Genomic DNA, 19,906 nt, shown 5'->3' on the forward strand with positions numbered 1-19,906 from the left:
AATACCCTGCCACAGAAATCATAATGTGTTTGGCATGGAGATGAGAAATGGAAATGTAGACACAGACAACATTGTCCTCTTAATAGAACCTGAATCAGATTTATATCCAGACTGTGTTATGTATATGTTTATAATAAACACACCAACAATTTCAGCCTGCAGGATGCTGCCCACACACGACCCTACTCACGAAAAGCTTTATTTATGGTCGACTTTTTTAATCTAATTTAAATAATAAATAGCCTGCCATTCCATTTTATCAAAGCTGAATGAATATGTTTATACCCACTAGCTGTGTTTTTGTTTTGCTTTTAAAAGCTCTCCTTGACTTAAATAGGCAATTTGTGCCTCTGAACTCAATGCCAACTGTGATACCATCACAGTGTTTGTATGTGTCTGCGTGCAATGCAGAACAGTTATGTTTTTCTTTTTAGCTTTAAGCATCTGAACATCCTTGTTTCCTATCTCCCCTCCTCATAACTGGATTGGTAGATCACAAAGGACAGAACCTCAGAAGTCGTCCTCCAGTCACTATTGAAGTTGAGATAAGGAGATAGCCACCACATGGAGTTAGAAACTTCTTGAGACTCCCTGCCAGTCTTCCCATGACCTGCCTCATAAAATAGACACAGACAGTTGGGTCAAGTTAGAAATGAAAAATTTTAGATGCCTTGATATTTGATTTAATGAGGGAAGTTGGAAATGTCTCATTTCAGTACAGGTGTTTTTATTATTGAGGGGCAAGCTGCGGACTTCTTTCAGTTTCAAGAATGTGAATTGAAGCAAATTGGGAAGCAAACTGTTAAGTAGAAGCCCCCTGTTACTTATCCAAAGATTATGGAATAACATTTGGTGTATTTGGGTATCCCATTGCTCATAAACTCAGTCTGGTCTTTAAAAACTCCAGTGCCATGCTTTCTTTATGTATCACATTAACATTAATGGTCCAGTGTGTAAGTGTGAGGATCTATTGGCAGATATGGAATACAAAATTCATAGGTTTGTTTTCTTTAGTGTAAAATCACCTGATAATAAGAATCGTTTTGTTTCGTTATGTAAGAATAAGACATTTTTATCTATTTATTTTGAGCAAGTAAGCATGCTGAATTTAGCCCACTTTGTCTAAATATAGCCTCACAGAGTCACTAGTGTGGCTAAAGACTGTTAGTCTTGTTGATCAATAACTTGCTTCTAACCTGTTTCTAAGAAAGAATACTACAGGAATTCACAACCCTGTAGTCGTGTGTAGTTTAACATTTTTTTGCAGCTTGCTATATGCTTTTTAGAAAATCTCACACATGGTGTCTCTAAAATGTGTTTGGTGACAGCTGGCCAGCTCATTTCCAGACATAGCCTCTCTCAGTTATTAAGCTGCAGAGTCAACTGGTCCTGTCTGAAAGGCCGGAGGCAGTGGGAGCAGGCTGTAAAACTCAGTGAGATAAGAAAGGACAGGGGTCTCCCCTAGATCTCTGACATACTCTGGCATTTGGCTGAACTTCACATTTCATTTAGCCCCAACTTCATGAGCCCTGGCTGGAAGAGAAACCAGATAAGTGTGAATGAGTCAATTCTATTTTCTCCTTCTTTGTTCTTCCATTTATCCTCTTGTTATCTTGTTCTCTCCCTCTTCCTGTCATCTTCTTTTTCTCATTCTTTCTCCCTGACCAATCCTTTCTTTCATCCACTCCTCACCACCTCTCTCTTGGTGTCTATCTTTTCTCTCTCTTTCTCTTTCTGTAGTCAGAGATGAGTTCTGCCCAGAAGTATAAAGGAGTGCACTTTGGTAACATGACGGGGAGGAGAGGTGAGGTGACATTGGAGGAGGGACCGGGTCCTGGACAGTACGACCCTGAGATGTGAGTACCACAAGTCATGCTATGGTATTAAATACGTTTTTAGTACCAGTGGCATATGAACAACAATGTTGAATATCACTTCAACATTGGCCTGGCAACTGTGTTAAAGGTCCAGTGTGTAACATTTAGAAGGATCTAAATACAATACTCACAAATATGTTTTCATTTGTGTATAATCACCTGAAAATTGTTGTCTCCTCTACGGAATCCACCATGTTGAACCGAATGTTTGTATAGTAGCGCAGAACTAAGACAAAACAAACACTGGCTGTAGTTAGGGCCTTTAGCATGTGAGTTTCAAGGGCAACATAGTTTCTCTTACACACTTTCTCTTACATGTGGAGGATGAGGTGAGCGATATTCAGTTGTTGCAACGTCACCGCCATTAAAGTCCTACACACTGGACCTTTAAATGTTAAAGCAAAGGCAGTTTGACATTTTGTGAAAGATTATTTTTTTGCCATGGGCTCGATGATAAGACCAACTCTCATATTTGTATTGTAAATATAAGGCTACAGCCAGCAGCTGGTTAGCTTAGCTCAAAAGACTGGAAACAGGCAGAAACAGCTCGGCTCTGTGGTTTTATGGGGGTTATGTACCAGAATATTTCTTGCCTGGGCACAGTGATTGCCTTTGGACAGAGCCAGACTTGTTAAACTGAGTTAACCGGCTGCTGGCTGTAGCCTTATATTTACCTACAGACTTGAGAGTGGTATCAGTATTCTCATCTAACTCTCGTCAAGAAAGTTAATAAGCATATGACCCAAAATGTTACAATATTGCTATAAACTGTCTCTTTTAGTTTTAAGTTTGATTTCATTGAAATCCTTTGGGGGCAACTTTAAAGGCTAATGTAGTACAGTCAGTATTATTTTATTATCAAACAAAATAATGGTTGGCAAGTTCTCTATAAGATCTGCTGAAGTTAGCAGTACTTCAGGAACTTTGCTAACTAAACAGGTTGGTAGTAACTATCTGTGATTCTGAGATATTCATACTAAATTCAGTTTGTTGGATTGCCATCAATGTGTATGTATTTGGAATAAAAACCTTCATAAATTCCTATGTTGAACCATAGATAAAAAGAGGTTGGTTAGATATATATATATATACTCCAGGGCATCTAATCTCAGAAGTTCACTGCTCTTGAGCGCTTACAGAGATGTGTGCTGAACAGAGCAGCTGTTCCACCAAAGTGAAATATAGCTTTTATCCTCCAACCAGAGCATTATGTTTGACATTTCACACATAGCATTTCTACTGATGGCCACGGAGGATGGGCCTTACTAAGCACTTCTACATTGGTGGGCACACTTCCAGCTCAGCTATTCATAAGCGAACCAACTGAGTAATAGAAGGGAACATGAGCAATGCATGTGAGCAATCATACTAGTGTATACATTCACAGTAGATGTAGGCAGACGTTTACATGCCCACACAAATAGGTTTGATACACATGTGATTATTGGCATAATTAAAACATGATTGAAAATGATGTATTTTACTACTGTTACAGTTTCTGACAGAGCTGTTGTTTTCAGTCTTTTCTCACCTTCACTTGCTCATTCCTTCTCTTTCTTATTTTCTTCTTTATCCATCTGTCTTTGCTTTGTTTACCTCTCTCCCTATTTACCTTTCCATTACACATCTCTCTTCCCCTCTCATTCAATATATTGTACTGTATCTCCCCATTTCTCCTACTTTGTTCTTTGTTTTTAAACAAAAACATTCTCTTTATTTTTTATCTATTCTATATGTTTGTCTGTCTTCTATTCTCAAAGACTTGTTGTTGTTGTCTCTGTCTGTCTCAGAAAACTAGAAACGTACTACGAGAATGTGAACCTTCAAAAGGAGCAGAAAGGCCGAGCTGAGCTGATCATCCCTCGCTACCACGAACTGGTGCCCAAGCAAGAGGAAAAGAAGGCGAGTACATGTTTGTGTTGATGGGCGTTTGTGTCCGTGTGCTGCTCTACATGCTAAGCAAAGATGAATGAGAAGTGTAAGAAATCAAATCTTTACCAGACTGGGATCAATGTCGACCACTGCCCCTGTGGGGGATATAGTCCTTTAATGTGAGTCTGTGTAACTTTCTGAACAGTAGCCACTGTGACTACAAGTGGCAATTAAACCTGCATTATTGTATTTTTTGGGCACTTGGGGGCAGCGCAACAAGCTGCAAAGACAGCATTGACATATTATCACCTTATTAAAGTTGATATGGTGAACGGTCTAGCAAACACTTGCTTATTTAAACAGCAACAATAGCATTCATTTAGAGTCTTTCCGGCCAACTGATAAATCGAAGTCAAATACGCAATTCACTCTCATTATTGCTCTGTTTTGTCCTTCATCAACTCCTGAGGTAAACATCTGGCTCTAGCTATTAGATACTCTGTCATGTTCACCAGCTAGTTGCTAACTTTATCTGTCTGTTTGTGGGAACGTAGTGTACAGTGGGTTTTTCTGAGCTTTTGTGCTGAACACAGCTGCCTGATGCTGCTGGAAATGAGGCTGAGAAAGCCCTGAGAGCCTTCAATGAAGCAAAGGTGCATTTTAAATTATGAATTCAAGTTTTGTAAGAGGAAGATGGTCTGTTCTTTCATATGCTAAATAGTCTTGCTTTAATACATGTTAGTAAACAGCCATCAGTGTAATTTCTTGTTTATGCGATTTATTTGGACAGATCACCTGAAAATTAAAAAAATAATAATTCTCAGCCAGAACAAGAGGACTTTACCTACTATTTTACCCACTAACCAGCCTTAAAAGTTAAAAACTGAGATAAAATAAGTGCTATAGCACACACTGTGAACTTGCTTGCAAACTAGCTTTTGAGAGAGGCAGGAAACTTCGAGAACATGGTAATAATTTGTAGATGATATACATACATAAAGTTAATCCTGGGGTTTTGGATTGTAAGAGTAAGAGATGTAACTCAAGTTACAGCACACACAATCAATTTTCCCCGCTGTTACTGTGGACTAGAGGAAATAAATCCCTGTGGGAAACATTAAAGAGTAAAGCTATATTAAAAAAAGAAGAAGAAGATATACTTTATTAATCCCCAATGGGGACATTTCGTGATTTTCTTTTTCAATAACACCTAATAAAGTACATTGAGAGTTACTTAACCACATTATGAATCAGTAATACTGTAGCTTGTTTACAGTATTTGCTTGCATGCCCCCGCAGTTACTGAAACCTCACAATATCTGTTAACAATATCTGCCTATTTTATTATCTTATTATCATATAACGTTGTTGTGATTACACTAAAACACTCATAATAATGTTGGTGCTTTGACATGTTTCAGGAGTAGTTTAATACTTGAGCAGCCATTATTTTTCTTTGGCAGTTAAAGAGCTTGTCCCCTTTCTTCACTGCACTCTGACTCAGATAAAGTCTTAACACAATAGGATTTGAAAACTGCAGATTGAGAATGAGTCATAATAGAGCACCATGATTTACAGTGAGAACTGAGTCAAGGTAAGTACTTTGGATTTATTCTGGATTTATTCAAGTACAGTCGATTAAGGATGAAATGATTCAATCCCTCCTTCCTTTCTCATTATAATTCATCAGTTTATCTGTTCACCCATAGAGGGCAGTAGAACATAAGCTTTAATCACAGACTGGCAACCACACACACACACACATTGATACACTGGAGCCGGTTGAGTGGATGGGAGTTACTCACCTGCATATGAACTTGAGTGTGCTGCCAGAGTAATACTTTGTGATGCCTTATTTCGCCGGGCGGTGGGTTAGAGTGGGTGAGGCAGAGTCTGAAAAATGTGGGACTGGATTTGTGGAGAGAGAGGTGAACGTATCCCGCCTGTCAAAGACTCGCACCTACGCGTTTCCTTCTTGTCCTCTCTTTTCTTGAACATTTTGTTCTGCTCCCTCTCCTCTCTTTAATGTTTTAATTAGTCTATTTAATTTCGCATAGTTCATTATACATGAAATTTTCTTGCATTTGTTGTAACTCTGTTTATGTAATATATGGCTACTAAAATGACTGAAAATATGTTCTAACATGCTATAATTTATCCAGTGACTTTCAGTTAACAACTTTGCCTTCAGTGTATGCTTGTATGTGTGCACTGTGCTGTATATGGACCCCCTACCATGATGGCTGCACCGCCATCCGTCATCATTAGTACCTGACATGTCAACTCACATGTACTCCCACACACACACACACATAGTGACCAGATGGGTCATTACCCACAGTGGGGACACTCAGGACAAACACCTTTACTTTCTAGAGATCAGCAGACAGTCTGTCTCTAATGGCTTGGGGCGGATGGTGTCCCATAGAGTTTAAGTCTGTGTGTGGGATTTTCCCATTAAATAGCCATTCTGACTTGGCGAGGGCAACAACTGAGCAAACCACTTTAACAAACCATTATTGTGTGTGTATTACCGCAATGAAAAGCAAAACAGATGGAGTTGTACCAATCCAATGCCTAATATTATCCTGTAAATACATAGTTCACTGTCAGTTCATCTTTAAAATGTGTGAATTCGGTGTTACGTTTACAGCACTTGTTATTTTTAGAAACAGGGAAGCAGAACTGCTCCCACAGGGGAAAAAGTAGTAACTAAAGTAATAACTTGGTGCAACTAACTCTGGATCAAGGATTATATACCTTTGAACTGAGAAGATGACTGAGACAAAATTGTTATACAATATGTTCAATTAAATATATTCAAATTGTACTGTCTGTCCAGGCTTAGATAAGGCTTATTATGTTTTTTGAGTTGTTCAGATATAATTTCATAGCCCATGGTTGTTTATAAACCTTATTTTTAGTCTTCTGAGAAAAGTTTTTTGATACATAAAAATGATATCAACAGAAATGCTTTTCTGACTATGAGAGTACAAATTCATGTACAGAAAGAAAACTACAGACTGTGATATGCAATACAACTATAGACTCTGACATTATTTCTGAATATAATTTCACTAGCTCAAAATGTTATTGAACCTTATTTGAGTGGGGGTCTGACACAGAGCTGAAAGTGATCCAAATATGTGGTCTTGCTCTGTGCATCTCTGTCCCCCAAACAACATTTTATCAGCAAAAAAAAAAGTCAATGGCAGCTTTACTGTACTTTAACATACTGTTTGCCTGTATGTGACATTTCATGAGGACAAGAAACTTGTGTCTGGCAAGAAGACATTATAGTCAATGTTCATGAATAAAGATTGAGCTGTCCTAAGGCATGGGGAAGACATATTGTGCTGAAATTCACCACTGTTCACCCTCAAGATTCAGGTATAACTGCTAACAATCTGCACAGAAATCCATGCTTTTTTACAGTAGACATAGTTAAACCACCTCTGGCCCAGCAACCTTGTGGGTCTACCACAGATGCTAATGTCTTGCCTCTGCGCTAGGGAATGTGGAAATGTGTGTGTGTGTGTGTGTGTGTGTGTGTGTGTGTGTGTGTGTGTGTGTGTGTGTGTGTGTGTGTGTGTTTCTTTACCACTCACTGTCAGCATCTTTGTGACTGTGAGGTTTGGTGTTGTTAACTGGTTTGCTACTGTAATTACTGCACTGAAATGGTGCAGCAGTCTGGAGTTGGCACATGACATGATTGTTTCCTGTGACTATGAAAAAGAGCAAACATGCACACGTTTCTCTCAGTCTGTTCTTACTACTAAATGTTCTTCAAACAAAATGGCTTAATTGCTTACTTCGCTTTTACTGTTTTCACAAGTTGCTCACTCACCAGATGTTTCATTTTTCTCTGCTGTGTATTTCATTTAGTTCATCTTCATAATAGTATTTACATCCTCTCCTCACCTCTCGGCGCCCTTCATTTACCTCAGAAGTAGAAAGAAATCAAATATAATTTTCTCCGCTTTCCTTTCAGTGTCTTTTTCGCTTCCTCTGGCTCTCTCCTTATCTTCAAATTTATACGACTACATGAAAAGGGAAATTACCAAAGCATGTAACTACAAATCTTTGCTGTTGGGTGGAAACATCATATCTCCATATTTCATCATTTTAAATCAATGCTATTGGTCATCCTTTAGGTCTGTATGTGTGTTTTACAAATGTTTAACCGATGAAAAGTATTAATATCAACAATACAACCTGGGACAATGCAGTGTTCAATTATCATAATATGGTTTTGGACATACAAGGTTTCTGCCTGACAGTCACAAAATGTTACCTTGTACTTACTGTATATTTCTTGCTTTCTGCTTGCCACCAGGGAGTTCCTGGTCCGGGCCAGTACTACATCAGAAGTCAGTTTGAGAAGCCTACGAAGTCCAGCGGTAACCTGCCAAAGTTCACCTGCCCCTTTCTCTCTCAGACTGAGGTACAGTACAAACAGAACTAGATCACAGTTAAGTCATTCAGTGCTTTGTGTGCAGGCTTGTGGGTGCATTTCCAGGTGAACAGTTTGTACTGTATAGAGCAGGGTTTTTCACTAGCAACTTTTGCACTGCTTTTGTCCACCAGGGTCTATTTCAGTTTTTGTGTTTTTTTTCTTATTGCATTGTATTGATTCAGTGTCTGCATACTTGTAGCGGTAGACTCCAGAACTACAGCGATCTCCTTCTAGGAAGTGTGAGACCCATTACTTTTTTCTGTAATCATTTTGGTCATTTCACCCGAGGTTACACCAGAGTGTGTCACGATAACCAGAGGTCACTGATACAACAAAAGATGTGAGCCAAACATGACAGTAGAACTTAATATAATTTTAAAAAATCTGAAAAAGTTATTTAACCATATTTATTATATCATTACCTTATTTTTGTATTTTTTTCCATTTTGTTGTATGGACTCTTCGGACTCTGTGATATCAGCCTGACCCGACAGAAGTAGGGCTCTTATCGCTGACTGTCTGCCATTTGGTGCTCGGTGCAGATACACCTGTCACATTACACAGTCATTTGGTCCATTTTTGATATCAAAATATTGATTTGTGCAGCTTAAAGAAACAGCAGTAACTTGTACTGTTTGTAATGAGTAGCTTTGTAAACCTCATGAAGCTATGTATACAGTAGCTATGCAAAAAACTAATTCAGCATTTTTAGCTTGTAAAATTTGCTGTAAAAATACATGCACAAATACAGATTTAATAAGCTAAGACTAAACACATTTAGATCCATAAATTTAGTGGCATTACTCTACATAATGCACTATACACAGAATGCACAAAACAATCAGACCATATTGAAAAGAGTTTTCAGACATAATCTATGGGAGGGAAATATATTCAATTTACACTTTCTCAAAGGAGACTGGATTTAAATATGGAATATTTACGATTAAGTTACAGATCCTAGACACTGAGCCGGGCTTTGCTTGTTTAATTGATGTGCAGGGAGTGGAGGGTTTCTTCAGATGGGGGTGAAGATGAGTTTATTAAGAGGCTCAGAGGAGCGTAGATGAAGGATGTGAAAATGTGTAGTTTTACGTCTCAGGAATAGCTGAACTCCTCTGTGGCACTGCCCCACAGATTCACTCCTGTGAAACTCTCTGACTGATGTTTTAATTATCACTCTGACACACAGGCACAATGTAGCTGTGTATGCTCACACACACACACACACACACACACACACACACACACACATCAAAAAGTCAGACATACATGTGTGCGAATTTCATCTGCAGACAGATATAGATATGAGACAGACAAGTTCACATATACTGCTGATGTGCATGCAAATGAACGCGCCCATCTTTTCACTCACACACACCTACACACACACACAACCACATTGGTTCCCTGAAATTACCTTAATAATGTCTGAAACATAAAACATTTACAGCATTTTGCTAGTTTACCGGTGAAAACAACTGATGCAAGATTCTGGAGTTCATTTCATATCTTTCTGTGTGTGTATGTGTGTGTGTGTGTCATAGTTGGCTCTGACCTAATTTCCCTGGCCACATGCTGTGTTAGTGCGTCGACCCTGTGATGTCGTCACTGACACCCACAGAGGAACTCGGTCTGTGAGTGTGTGATGTGTGTGTGTGTGTGTGTGTGTGTGTGTGTGTGTGTGTGTGTGTGTGTGTGTGTGTGTGTGCGTGCGCGCACGTGTCACAAGTCATCCCTGATGCAGAACTGAGAGCGACAGTTTTCTTAGATCGTCGTCTCCCTGTGAGTCCGGTTCCATCTGACACTGTTTCCCTGCAGAGGCATGGAGAGGAAACGAGGGAATGATGGAAGGAGGGAGGGAGGGAGGGGAAGATAAGAGGAACAGCTGGAATCTTCCAGTTCTCGCCTCTTCTCCTCCCTTTGACTTCCCAATTTCCCAGTATCAAAGCATCAACACGACACTTTGTGAAAACATGCATTTTCCTCGATTCCCCTTGCCCTTGCTCCCCCACCAATCCCCGATATCCTTTTCTCTCCCCTCATATCCATTTCTCCATTAACTCCCATTCTTTTACTTCCTTTATTCTGGATATTTTCTAAGGTTACAAGACTATTCTGTATCTCTGTTTCATTCTATTTCCCTTTCCTGTACTAATGTTTCAGAAAATTTCTTTCTCCTCATTTATGGATATTTTTATCTCTACTCAAACCTTTCCATTCACATGTTGTTTCATCCTTGAGTCCATAGCTGACCTTCTGAAAATGAACAAACCTTTCTCTTGCTAATTCCAGCAATGGTGACTCTATATGGGTTGCAACATGAAGCTACAGGAGTGAGTACAATGTTGGGCAAATTAATTATCATATATTATATTATATATGAGATCTTGTTAAAAGGCTGTAGTGGAAATAATCAATAATTGTCGTAAATGTTGTAAAAACGTATAGACCGAAAGGTTTGTTCAGACTGAATGTTAAGTGAATTTTTGCTTTTATTTATTCACACAAATTTGACTTTGGTGTAAATGGCCGTGTGTGTGCAGTTTCTGTGCTGTGTGTGTGTGACAGCTCTGATCACAAAATTGACGAAGAACTCAATTTCCTTTGGTTCTTGTCTCCCAGTTTCCCTCCTTTGTTTATCCTGGAACACGTCCCACACACACACACACACACACACACACACACACACACACACACACACTTACAAACACTCGCAGACATTCAGTTCAGTGGGTGTAATTGACACACGGTAAATGTCCTAACAAAGCATAATACCAGAGAAAGAAAGTTGAGTCCTCAGGATGAGTGCAACGTTTTTGCTTAAGTTGAAACCTTTTCAGTGCATCTTTGCATTTTTTGTGCAGCACAGACTGCATATTGATTTTATATGTAGTTGTACGGCCTGTCAGTGGAACTGAGGTTTTTTTTGGTGCCAGAAGGACATTTTGGCACTTAGACTACTTCTGTTGTTCCATCACTCTGTGGCCTCATTAGTCCACATTAACAGACGTTAAGACGTTCTGTCACCGAGGTTCCCACAGAGGCACCTTGCATGGACAACCTGCCGGCTCTGGGCATGACTTTCAAAAGTATTCCTTTGGCATTTCCCATCGTATAGGTTTTAAAATAGAACAACAGGAAGCATAACCAAAAAAAAATCCACCTTTAAAATAGACGAAGCATCAATATGAAGTGCAAACAAAGTTCAGTCAATCAGTTCAAGAGAGAAACATGTGCCCATGAATAAGATGTTATCAAAGCCAGTCGAGCCACTAGAGTAGTGCTAGATTGACAGATGGCCACAAAGACCAGTTCTACAACCAGCTTTAAATGAACACAGTTTGTTTTGGCCTTGAAACAGCATGTCTTGTAACTCCCTCCCCTCTTCTTTCTTCTCTTCAAATACTCACTCAGTTTCTAACTCAAAGACTTCCCATCTCCGTCACTTCCCATCTCAGTCAGTTTTCCTCTCCTCTCTCGATTTCCTCCTTCAGCGACACCCCTTTACTTGTACTTCTTTTCCTCCCATTTCTCCTTTTTGACTAAAAGCTCAATAATGCAACTGTGCATTACTAACACAATTTTCATCACCCCACAACCTTTTTTTCATAGGCTGAATCTTGCTTAAATGGAAAGTACCGATCAATGATTGGCGTCTTTCCAACAACTGGGTTATATTTATGATCATTCTTATAGTTTGAATGTCATCTGGGGAACTGATTAAATGTGTGTGTGTGTGTGTGTGTGTGTGTGTGTGTGTGTGTGTGTGTGTGTGGAGGGGGTGGTGTTGGTATGTTGTTGTTAATATGGACATGCTGGTATTGAAATAATCGCATTCTTTTATTCCTCTGTTGTATTTGATAATCAGCTGAATGGTTCAGTTCTGAGAGGATGAAGATACATTTAGAGTTACATTGAAACGCAGTTCACCTTCAGTTATTGTGACTGAAAATGCAACTTATCTTCTTCAGGTCCCTTGATTGCCTTTGTTGTTATAATAGGCTATCAGATAAACACATTTATACCCTGGAAGTGAAGCTGCCAAGCAGTTGCAGCGCTGAATCAGCTCCGATATCAGCAAAACACTCAAAGAACATTATGTACCTGATTGTGTGCATCATTATTTTTGAGTTGGAGATGCTGTTCATCTCATTTTCTCTCTCCTCATCTCACCACTTTGTTCTGTCTGTATGCATTTTGCTCTTTTTTATTCTTTCTCTTATGCCTTTCTTTCTTTTTCTGGCTTTGTTCTTGTTTTTTTCACCTTTCTCTGAATTGAGTTTAGTGTGTTTTGAGAGTAAGTGGTATGGCTCCATGGATGGCAGTGTGTATATCTATAGGTCCGTCGGATGGATGGATGGTCCACCACTTTGGTCCAGACTGAAATATCAGAGAACTGTAAAAGGATTTGCTCTTGAGTCCTGGCCTTTCAAAACATATGGTCAGATGTGTCTAGCCATAATCAACAACCCCATACATGTCACCTTATGCACATGGAATATTCTTTTTGCATCTTAAGAGCTTTCTGTACTTTTGACTGGAATATCTCAACAACTATAGGATGAATTTCTATTGACTTTTGTTTCCCAGATAATAAATCCTATTGATTTTGGTGATCCCCAACTTGTCCTCGAGTTGAGTGAAATTTTAAACTGTTCATTGGATTGTTATGAAATTTGGTACAGACATTTAAGTTCCCCTTCAGAATGCATTGTAGCTTTGGTTATTCCTTAAAGGTCCAGTGTGTAACATTGAGGAGGTTCTATTGGCAGAAACGGAATATAGTATAATATAATATTATATAATATATGATAATATAAGATAGTATATAACCTTAAGTATCACCTGAAAATAGAATCATTGTGTTTTTGTTGCTTCAGAATGAGTTATTTTTATCTACAGAGAGAGCCAAATCTCTTCCACAGAGTCCCCCATGTTGAACTCCCAAGTTTCTATAGTAAACACCCTACACACTTGGACGGGGAGGGTGATGCGAGGGCATTACAATCAGCAACTACACTGCACGCTGGTCCATTAACCTTTCATTGAGCAAAATTCTAAATTGTTGGACTGTATTTAATGCTAACCACTGAGAGTAATCCTAACATGCTAACCTAAAATGGTGAACATGGTAAATATTATATCATCTCACATGATCTGAATGGAGCAGAGGTACAGCTGAGGCTTGAAAAGTAAAGCTTAGACTGATCAAACTTGAGGTACAAACATGGCCTTTCTTCAGATCAAAGTAGTGACTCCAATTTCATCTATCCACCAATTCTGCTTTCTGGGGGGGTAATGAGCAGTAAACACCCACAAGGCTAATAGTATGGTTACAGACTTAGTATTGTCTACATGTAGGCTGCGGGCAGTTTCTTTGGATTTGTTGTCTCTTTCTCTGTGAAAAGATGCTCTATAATTTTTGTTCTTGTGGATAAAGCAAATATTCACAGCTGGATTTGTTTTTTGGTCCAGATGAACACTGGTATGAGAAAATAAGTGGATTGTCTGTCATTTTAAAACAGTGCTAATCTCAGTTTCATCAACAGAAAGCGCTATTAATAATTCATAATCAATTGTATTATTTCAATGTGTGCTAGGGACTTCAGATGCATTTTTCCAATTCTCTTTCCCTTTCTTCTCTTATTCTAATATTTATCTATCTCATTCCCCTTTATCTCCCCCTATTAGAGGTTTAGCCATGTGAAAGAAGTGTCGCCACCTGTTGGTTTATATAATGACCCACGCTGTGCCCTGGAGCTGCTGAAGAAGACCACCGGAGTGAAGAAAAGCCCTTTTGGCATCACTGCAGTGCGCTTCACTCGTAACCACAAAAAATGCTCCACACCAGGTCAGTGCGTGTGTTGTTGTGTGTGTGCCAGTCTATTGTGTGTTCAATTTAGATGATGTTCAAAGGGCTATTCCTCTGAGTTATATTTTGCAAATGCGAAGCAGGGATCTAGCATTGTTCTGTTTGTGCAATAGACAGAAAATGTTGTTGCTTTGCACAGCTTTCTTGTACATAAATACATATCTTAATATGGATCTTACTCAATAAGTGAGTCAATAACTGAGGCTTGTCTCTTAATATCAATACCCTGCAGATATCATTAGCTGTTGAGTGTCGCCTAATAATGTTTGAGGGCAGTATTTGCTACGGTTCTCTTTCTTTTCAAAGTTCTGTAAAAGTTGGCCATTATATTCAATCTTACAAGTTATAATCAAGAATAAGTACTGCTTTGAGTGTGTTCATATTGTCTCAAGAGTAAACCATTATGTTGTTGAGGTTTGAGTCACCTAGTTTTGCATCCAGCCATCCAGCTCAAGTCTAAAAAAGGTTAAGAATTTAGATTTTTTCATTATTATAATCTGTTTTATCTTACAAATTAAATAGTAGCTCAGAATATTGATCAATAATATAAAAACTAAAATCTTATATGTATTTTTTCTTATTGGTGAAACTGCATATATTATATTGAACAGCAGCCATTTATGTATAAAAACCCTTCAGACTTTACCACCACATTAATGTTTTTGAGAAGAGTCTCTTCTCAAAAACATTTCTTAGTATAACTGAACTTGAGGGCATTTCATGATTTGTCTGTACAGATTAAATGTTAGTGTGGCGTTCAAGTGCAGGGCCAAAGGAGACATTTTACATAAAGGTTGTACCACATGGCTGATTTTAATGGCCTTCCTTCAATTCTTTCATTGTTAATCTTAGTAGACATTGTACAGAATATGTACTGTACTTCTTTTGACACAAATAATTTGTTCTTAATAAATTATATTATCAAACTCTTTTCAGAAATTATGATTTTAATCCACATTTTTTCATTATTAAGTCCAAGGAAAAATATCCAAACTAGACTTCTTATGTTTTTTTGTCAGCAAAACACAAGTGTTTGTGTTCCCTTGCATATTGTTGCATTTCACCATTTACCTGCATCATCATGTATCATGTTTATATATTCTGCATGTGTTATCAAATTGATTAAAATGTTTTCTGCATTAGCTTGAGTCTCTAAATTGCTTGTGAGTGTTTTCTTAAGTATGCAACTTTTCTCAGCCACGTTATTAATAGAAAAAGGGAGAACCATTCTTCTGTGTTTTTGAGCCTTTTCTTCTCAAGCTGTTACCAAAGCCGGCATTCACACATGCAGACACGGCACTGTAGTGTTGACGAGACAACTACTAAAATAGCATTAACATGTGCGTGTATCCATATGAAATTCAGTGTTGCGCAGGTATAGCGCAGGTGTCATTTTCCGCTTAAGCCAACACTAGCACAACACATGAATATTACACTCACTGCCAAAAACCTAAAAACACTAATCCAGAGTTACACCTATGCTACATGTCTGTGTCTTCACTGTAGGTCTGTGTAAATTGCTTTGCAACATCATGGAGGTTTGGTGAGAACTTACAGGTTTGAGGGAAAGTAAGCCCTTCAGGATGTTGTCTTGAACCATTTGAACTTAAGACAGTGAATAAGAAGGACTATTTAAAAACATACTCTACACAAATACATAACCCCCCTTTTCTGTACTTTGCAGGTCCAGGATCCTATAATGTGTTTGAGCATGGTTTAGCCCGGGAGAGTTTTAAAAAGGCATTTTTAGAGAGAAGCAGGAAGGGAGGCTTTGGCTCCTCTGCTGAACGCAACTCCATCTTCCACAACAAGGAATCGATAGAGGCCCCAAGTCCAGGACAGTATGAGGTAGGAAGATCCATCAATAAACTGGTCATTCATTTATTTTTCTTTATTTTTTTTCTTTCTTTAGAGATACATGTCCTGATAATTAGGTTGAAATACAAAGCTCTGTCATGACTTGACAGAAAACTATATCCTCATTGTAATGTGTGTATGTGTGTTAATGCTGTGTGTTTGCATTCAGGCAGAAAAGAAGACAGAGGAGCACTACAAAAAGCAGCACACGGCAGTTTTCAAATCAGCCACAGAACGTCCAGCATTTTCATTACCGGCTAAAGTAAGCCTCTCTATGCTCTTTGTTTCCCTAGTTTCCCCTACAGTTGTCTTTGTCTCACTCTTATCCTCACAACATGTTTCAGTTGTAAAGCAGTTGAAATCTACTTAACAGAAGAGTCTAAGATGGAGTAAAACAGCATTACATGCCAAGTTTTTACTTTCATAAATGGGCCATCGCAGTGGTAGCATCTGACCCAGTATGCCAAGGGTCCTGTTTTCCAGCAGTTAATTTCCTTTGACTGCTTCTTTTCTTCTTTTCCCTCTTCCTCCTAATGCTCATTTATGCTGAAGAAAACAGGTCACAACTCATAATGATTACTTTCTTTTTCCTCTCCCACGTTCCTTTCCCTTTTTGCTGCGATCTTCCTTGTTCCTCTGTCTCCTCCCTTTCCTGACTTTGAATCTGATGTTAATATAAACCTAATATATTCACTAGTGCTTTCAATCGATAAAAAAACGAATTAATTGCACAATTACTTGTCATTAATTGCAATTAATTCACTTTTTCTTCTTCTTAAGACTGAAGCTTGATAAATTATTGTAATTTAAAGGTAAAATCTTGGGAGTAATGTTGAATGTAAGTATATTGAAATTCAAATACTATGCACTTCTCGTTTAATCACAGATTGTGTCACTCCAATGTACTAGTTTCTGTAGGGTATTTTGTTTTCAGGTGATGTGTCAAAGATGAATTACTTCTCTGGTAAATATATTCAGCTTTGCAAACTGTGCAGATTACTGCAAAGATCCGTCGGGCAGCTTCTTAAAGTGAAACTCTCTGCCTAAAACATCCTTGTCCTTATCGATCTTTAACCAGGATAGTTCAGTTCGGCGGCACACCAGGTTATGGGTCAACCACCACAGGAAGTAAACAGCCAAAGTTAACATTTAAAACACCATAAATTCAGTATATTTCTAGGGCAGTGTGTTTTTAATGATTGCATCCATTTTTAAATTTGAACTTGTTCACTTCCATATGCTATACCCTTGTCTTTTATATTAATTAATACTCCAGCATTGTGCATACTGTACTTATTGTTAATGTCAACAAATAAATAACAGCAACAATGGTGCTACATTAGAAAAAGTGACAAAGCTGAATATCTTTACCCTGTGTGACACAGGATGGTGTTTACTTGCATATAAATAATGTGCTAATGAAGAAACACAGAGAAGCAGCTGGGTGTGAGGGTTAGCGATTGAATCCTACTGACTCTAGTATTGAAAAAATGTTCTAGGAGAAAATTATGTTAAGTGCATGCTACAGCATTTTAATATTCAAGATACACAGTTTGTATTTTCAAGTACTCTTCTGGGTACCAGCTGGTGTTTACTCTGATTAACTCCAAAGGTTAGAAATGTTATCTAAATCTTGAGGCAAAGGTCTCCAGAACTGATCTTAACACTGCAAACTAAGCTCCTCTCTAGAAAGACAGAGTTTAAAGGGTAATTCAGCACTTTTCACAGGGGGCAGAAAACTGGGTGTACTGCTGCACATCAGTGGGTTTGGTCTGTCATCTTGTAGCTTTCATACACATCCCTCACTCAGTTCTCACGCTGGTATAACTAACTTCTTTACAATAACATCGCAGCAGGTGTTTTTCTTCACATGCAGTCGTAGCATGGAACACATTCACTGGTAACTGGAATACAGTTTTTCACCTACCCCAAACCTTATTTTGGAAGTATGGCTTGCTTTTGTGAACTGTATTAGTAATAGAAGACGCTGTTCCCTGACTTTTGGTTGGGCATTGTGTATGTGTGTATCCAAGTAGAGTGACAGCACAGAGAGACAGAAGGCACACCTTTTCTAACCCATCACCTTATGTATAGTTCTACAGTAGAGACTACTTTGTGTAGTTTAGTTGGCTTTGATTTAATTATTTCAAATATAAGGATTCATCGCTACGATTTTTCCTTTCATTCTCTTCATATATGCACATGTACATGTGAACAGGCTTTAAGAAAGAAAGGTTATACGTATGCATGTATAGGAAGTTGGGTTTCCAGGAGCAATCTAGCTGGGGAAATCAGATATTGCCTCTCCCCTACCTCAATAATGGAAAACAGGTAGTTTACATGACATATAAACACAAAAGAAAGCACAGGTGGAGATTTTCCACCATTTGTGATCCAGTGTACAATGACTGTTAAACTGTTACATCTCTGAGAAGTGCTGTATTGTTCACAGAAGGTATTTTTAAAGTCTTACAAATAACAAAGCAAATTTGTGAAACTTAGAAAACAGCTGAGCTTAGGTCTCACCAGGCCCAGTATTTATCAGTCCTCACCGTCAGGACACAGAGCCCTGCTGGTTTTCATTCCTGCTGTCTAATCAGGGAGTGATTTGCACTTTGGACACCAAGTGAATGCAATTAACTACCTGGTAGGACATAAAACCAGCAGGACTCTGGGTATGGAACAGCAGGATTGAGAACTACTGCCCCTGCGAATAAAAAGCGGAGCCTGAAAAATATGCAGGTGTTACACGTGGAAATATCACCAAACACACTTGCATTAGTGAGTGAGCATACTATACATCAGCAATCTGCATTGGGAAGTTCTCTTGCCTTCCTATGTACTGAGGTCAGAGGTCAGGGTCATCTGGGGGAAAGGAAAGTCACTTAAATCGCTGTGCCACCCTGCTGTGCCAGCATAGTAGAAAAAGAATCGTACTGTATGTCTCTGCAACTAATATACCACCGGGCAGAACATGCTGTCTCTTACAGTTTCAGTTTTTTCACTCATAGTTTTTGTCTACAGCAGTTTGGACAAACTCAGTCACCAACTCGTGTGTATTTATACATTTGAATTATTGTTGGAGTGACAATGTTTGTGCATCCAGATAATGTGAATCACTCACATTTCGTGCATATCACAAATGAACTTAAGCGAGTGTGATGAGACTCATTAGAAAATTGAGAATGATCCATTAGGAATTCTGGTGCCGATCGCCTCTGTAATAGTTTCTACCTCATATATCTGTCTGCACTGTTCGCAATTTTTCATGACAATGGCTCCGTGTAGTTTTCTGTCAGGCTGCAGTATATTGTGCTGATGGATGATCTGGCTCACTCAGAACTCTTGGTGTGCTAAATCCTAATGTAGACAGTAGAAACCTGACAGCCGTACTGCACACAGTCCGAGTAATGGTTGTGTTTCACATTGTCATGCACTGATATAGTGTAGCTACAGTATAGAACTGGATGTTGGAGGTTGGAAAGTTCAAATGAGTCAGTGGTAGACCTAAATTATATGCCAGACACACAGAGTGATTAAATATTTAACAATGGCTTTAACTTAGTGCAATTCCCAGCAGCAGCACCTCCAGCCTCCACCACAAACATAATTGGCCGCACTGGCAAGTGGGGAGCTGGTGAGGTCAAGGTGAAAATGAGCGGCTGGCGGCACCATGTGTTACGGAGGTAGCACATGTCTGTCTGCGGACCTCCTCAGGCAAACAGCAGGGTTAGCAGGGACAACAACTGACACAGAGTTAGGACTTGCTAAAGTGGGAGAAAATGTAAAAAGACAACAATAGCTTATGGAACTGTTCTGTAAAGATTCAATATTACCTCTACATTTTCCTCCCTGTCTCTATATTTTTTTTTTTAGTACCACAGAGTGCTCCGTGAAGAAGATCTGAGGCCACTTGTAATGGCCCCACACAGAGCCTCCTTTATGACCAGTTAATGAAAAATCACCCAG

General features: G+C 38.8%; 1 protein-coding gene across 1 annotated transcript in view; it reads left to right on the top strand.

Annotated features, from left to right (window-relative positions):
• stpg2 (sperm-tail PG-rich repeat containing 2) overlaps window positions 1-19,906 on the top strand; it is a 52,999-nt gene that overhangs the window by 5,254 nt on the left and 27,839 nt on the right. Inside the window, exons 5-10 of the mRNA XM_051423422.1 lie at window positions 1,741-1,856; window positions 3,668-3,779; window positions 8,086-8,193; window positions 13,900-14,059; window positions 15,765-15,928; window positions 16,107-16,199. Coding sequence (XP_051279382.1) covers window positions 1,741-1,856; window positions 3,668-3,779; window positions 8,086-8,193; window positions 13,900-14,059; window positions 15,765-15,928; window positions 16,107-16,199 — 753 coding nt within the window. The remainder of the gene's footprint in view (window positions 1-1,740; window positions 1,857-3,667; window positions 3,780-8,085; window positions 8,194-13,899; window positions 14,060-15,764; window positions 15,929-16,106; window positions 16,200-19,906) is intronic.

The sequence above is a fragment of the Dicentrarchus labrax genome, unplaced genomic scaffold, assembly GCF_905237075.1.
Source record: "Dicentrarchus labrax unplaced genomic scaffold, dlabrax2021, whole genome shotgun sequence".
In the NCBI taxonomy this organism is placed as follows: domain Eukaryota; kingdom Metazoa; phylum Chordata; class Actinopteri; family Moronidae; genus Dicentrarchus; species Dicentrarchus labrax.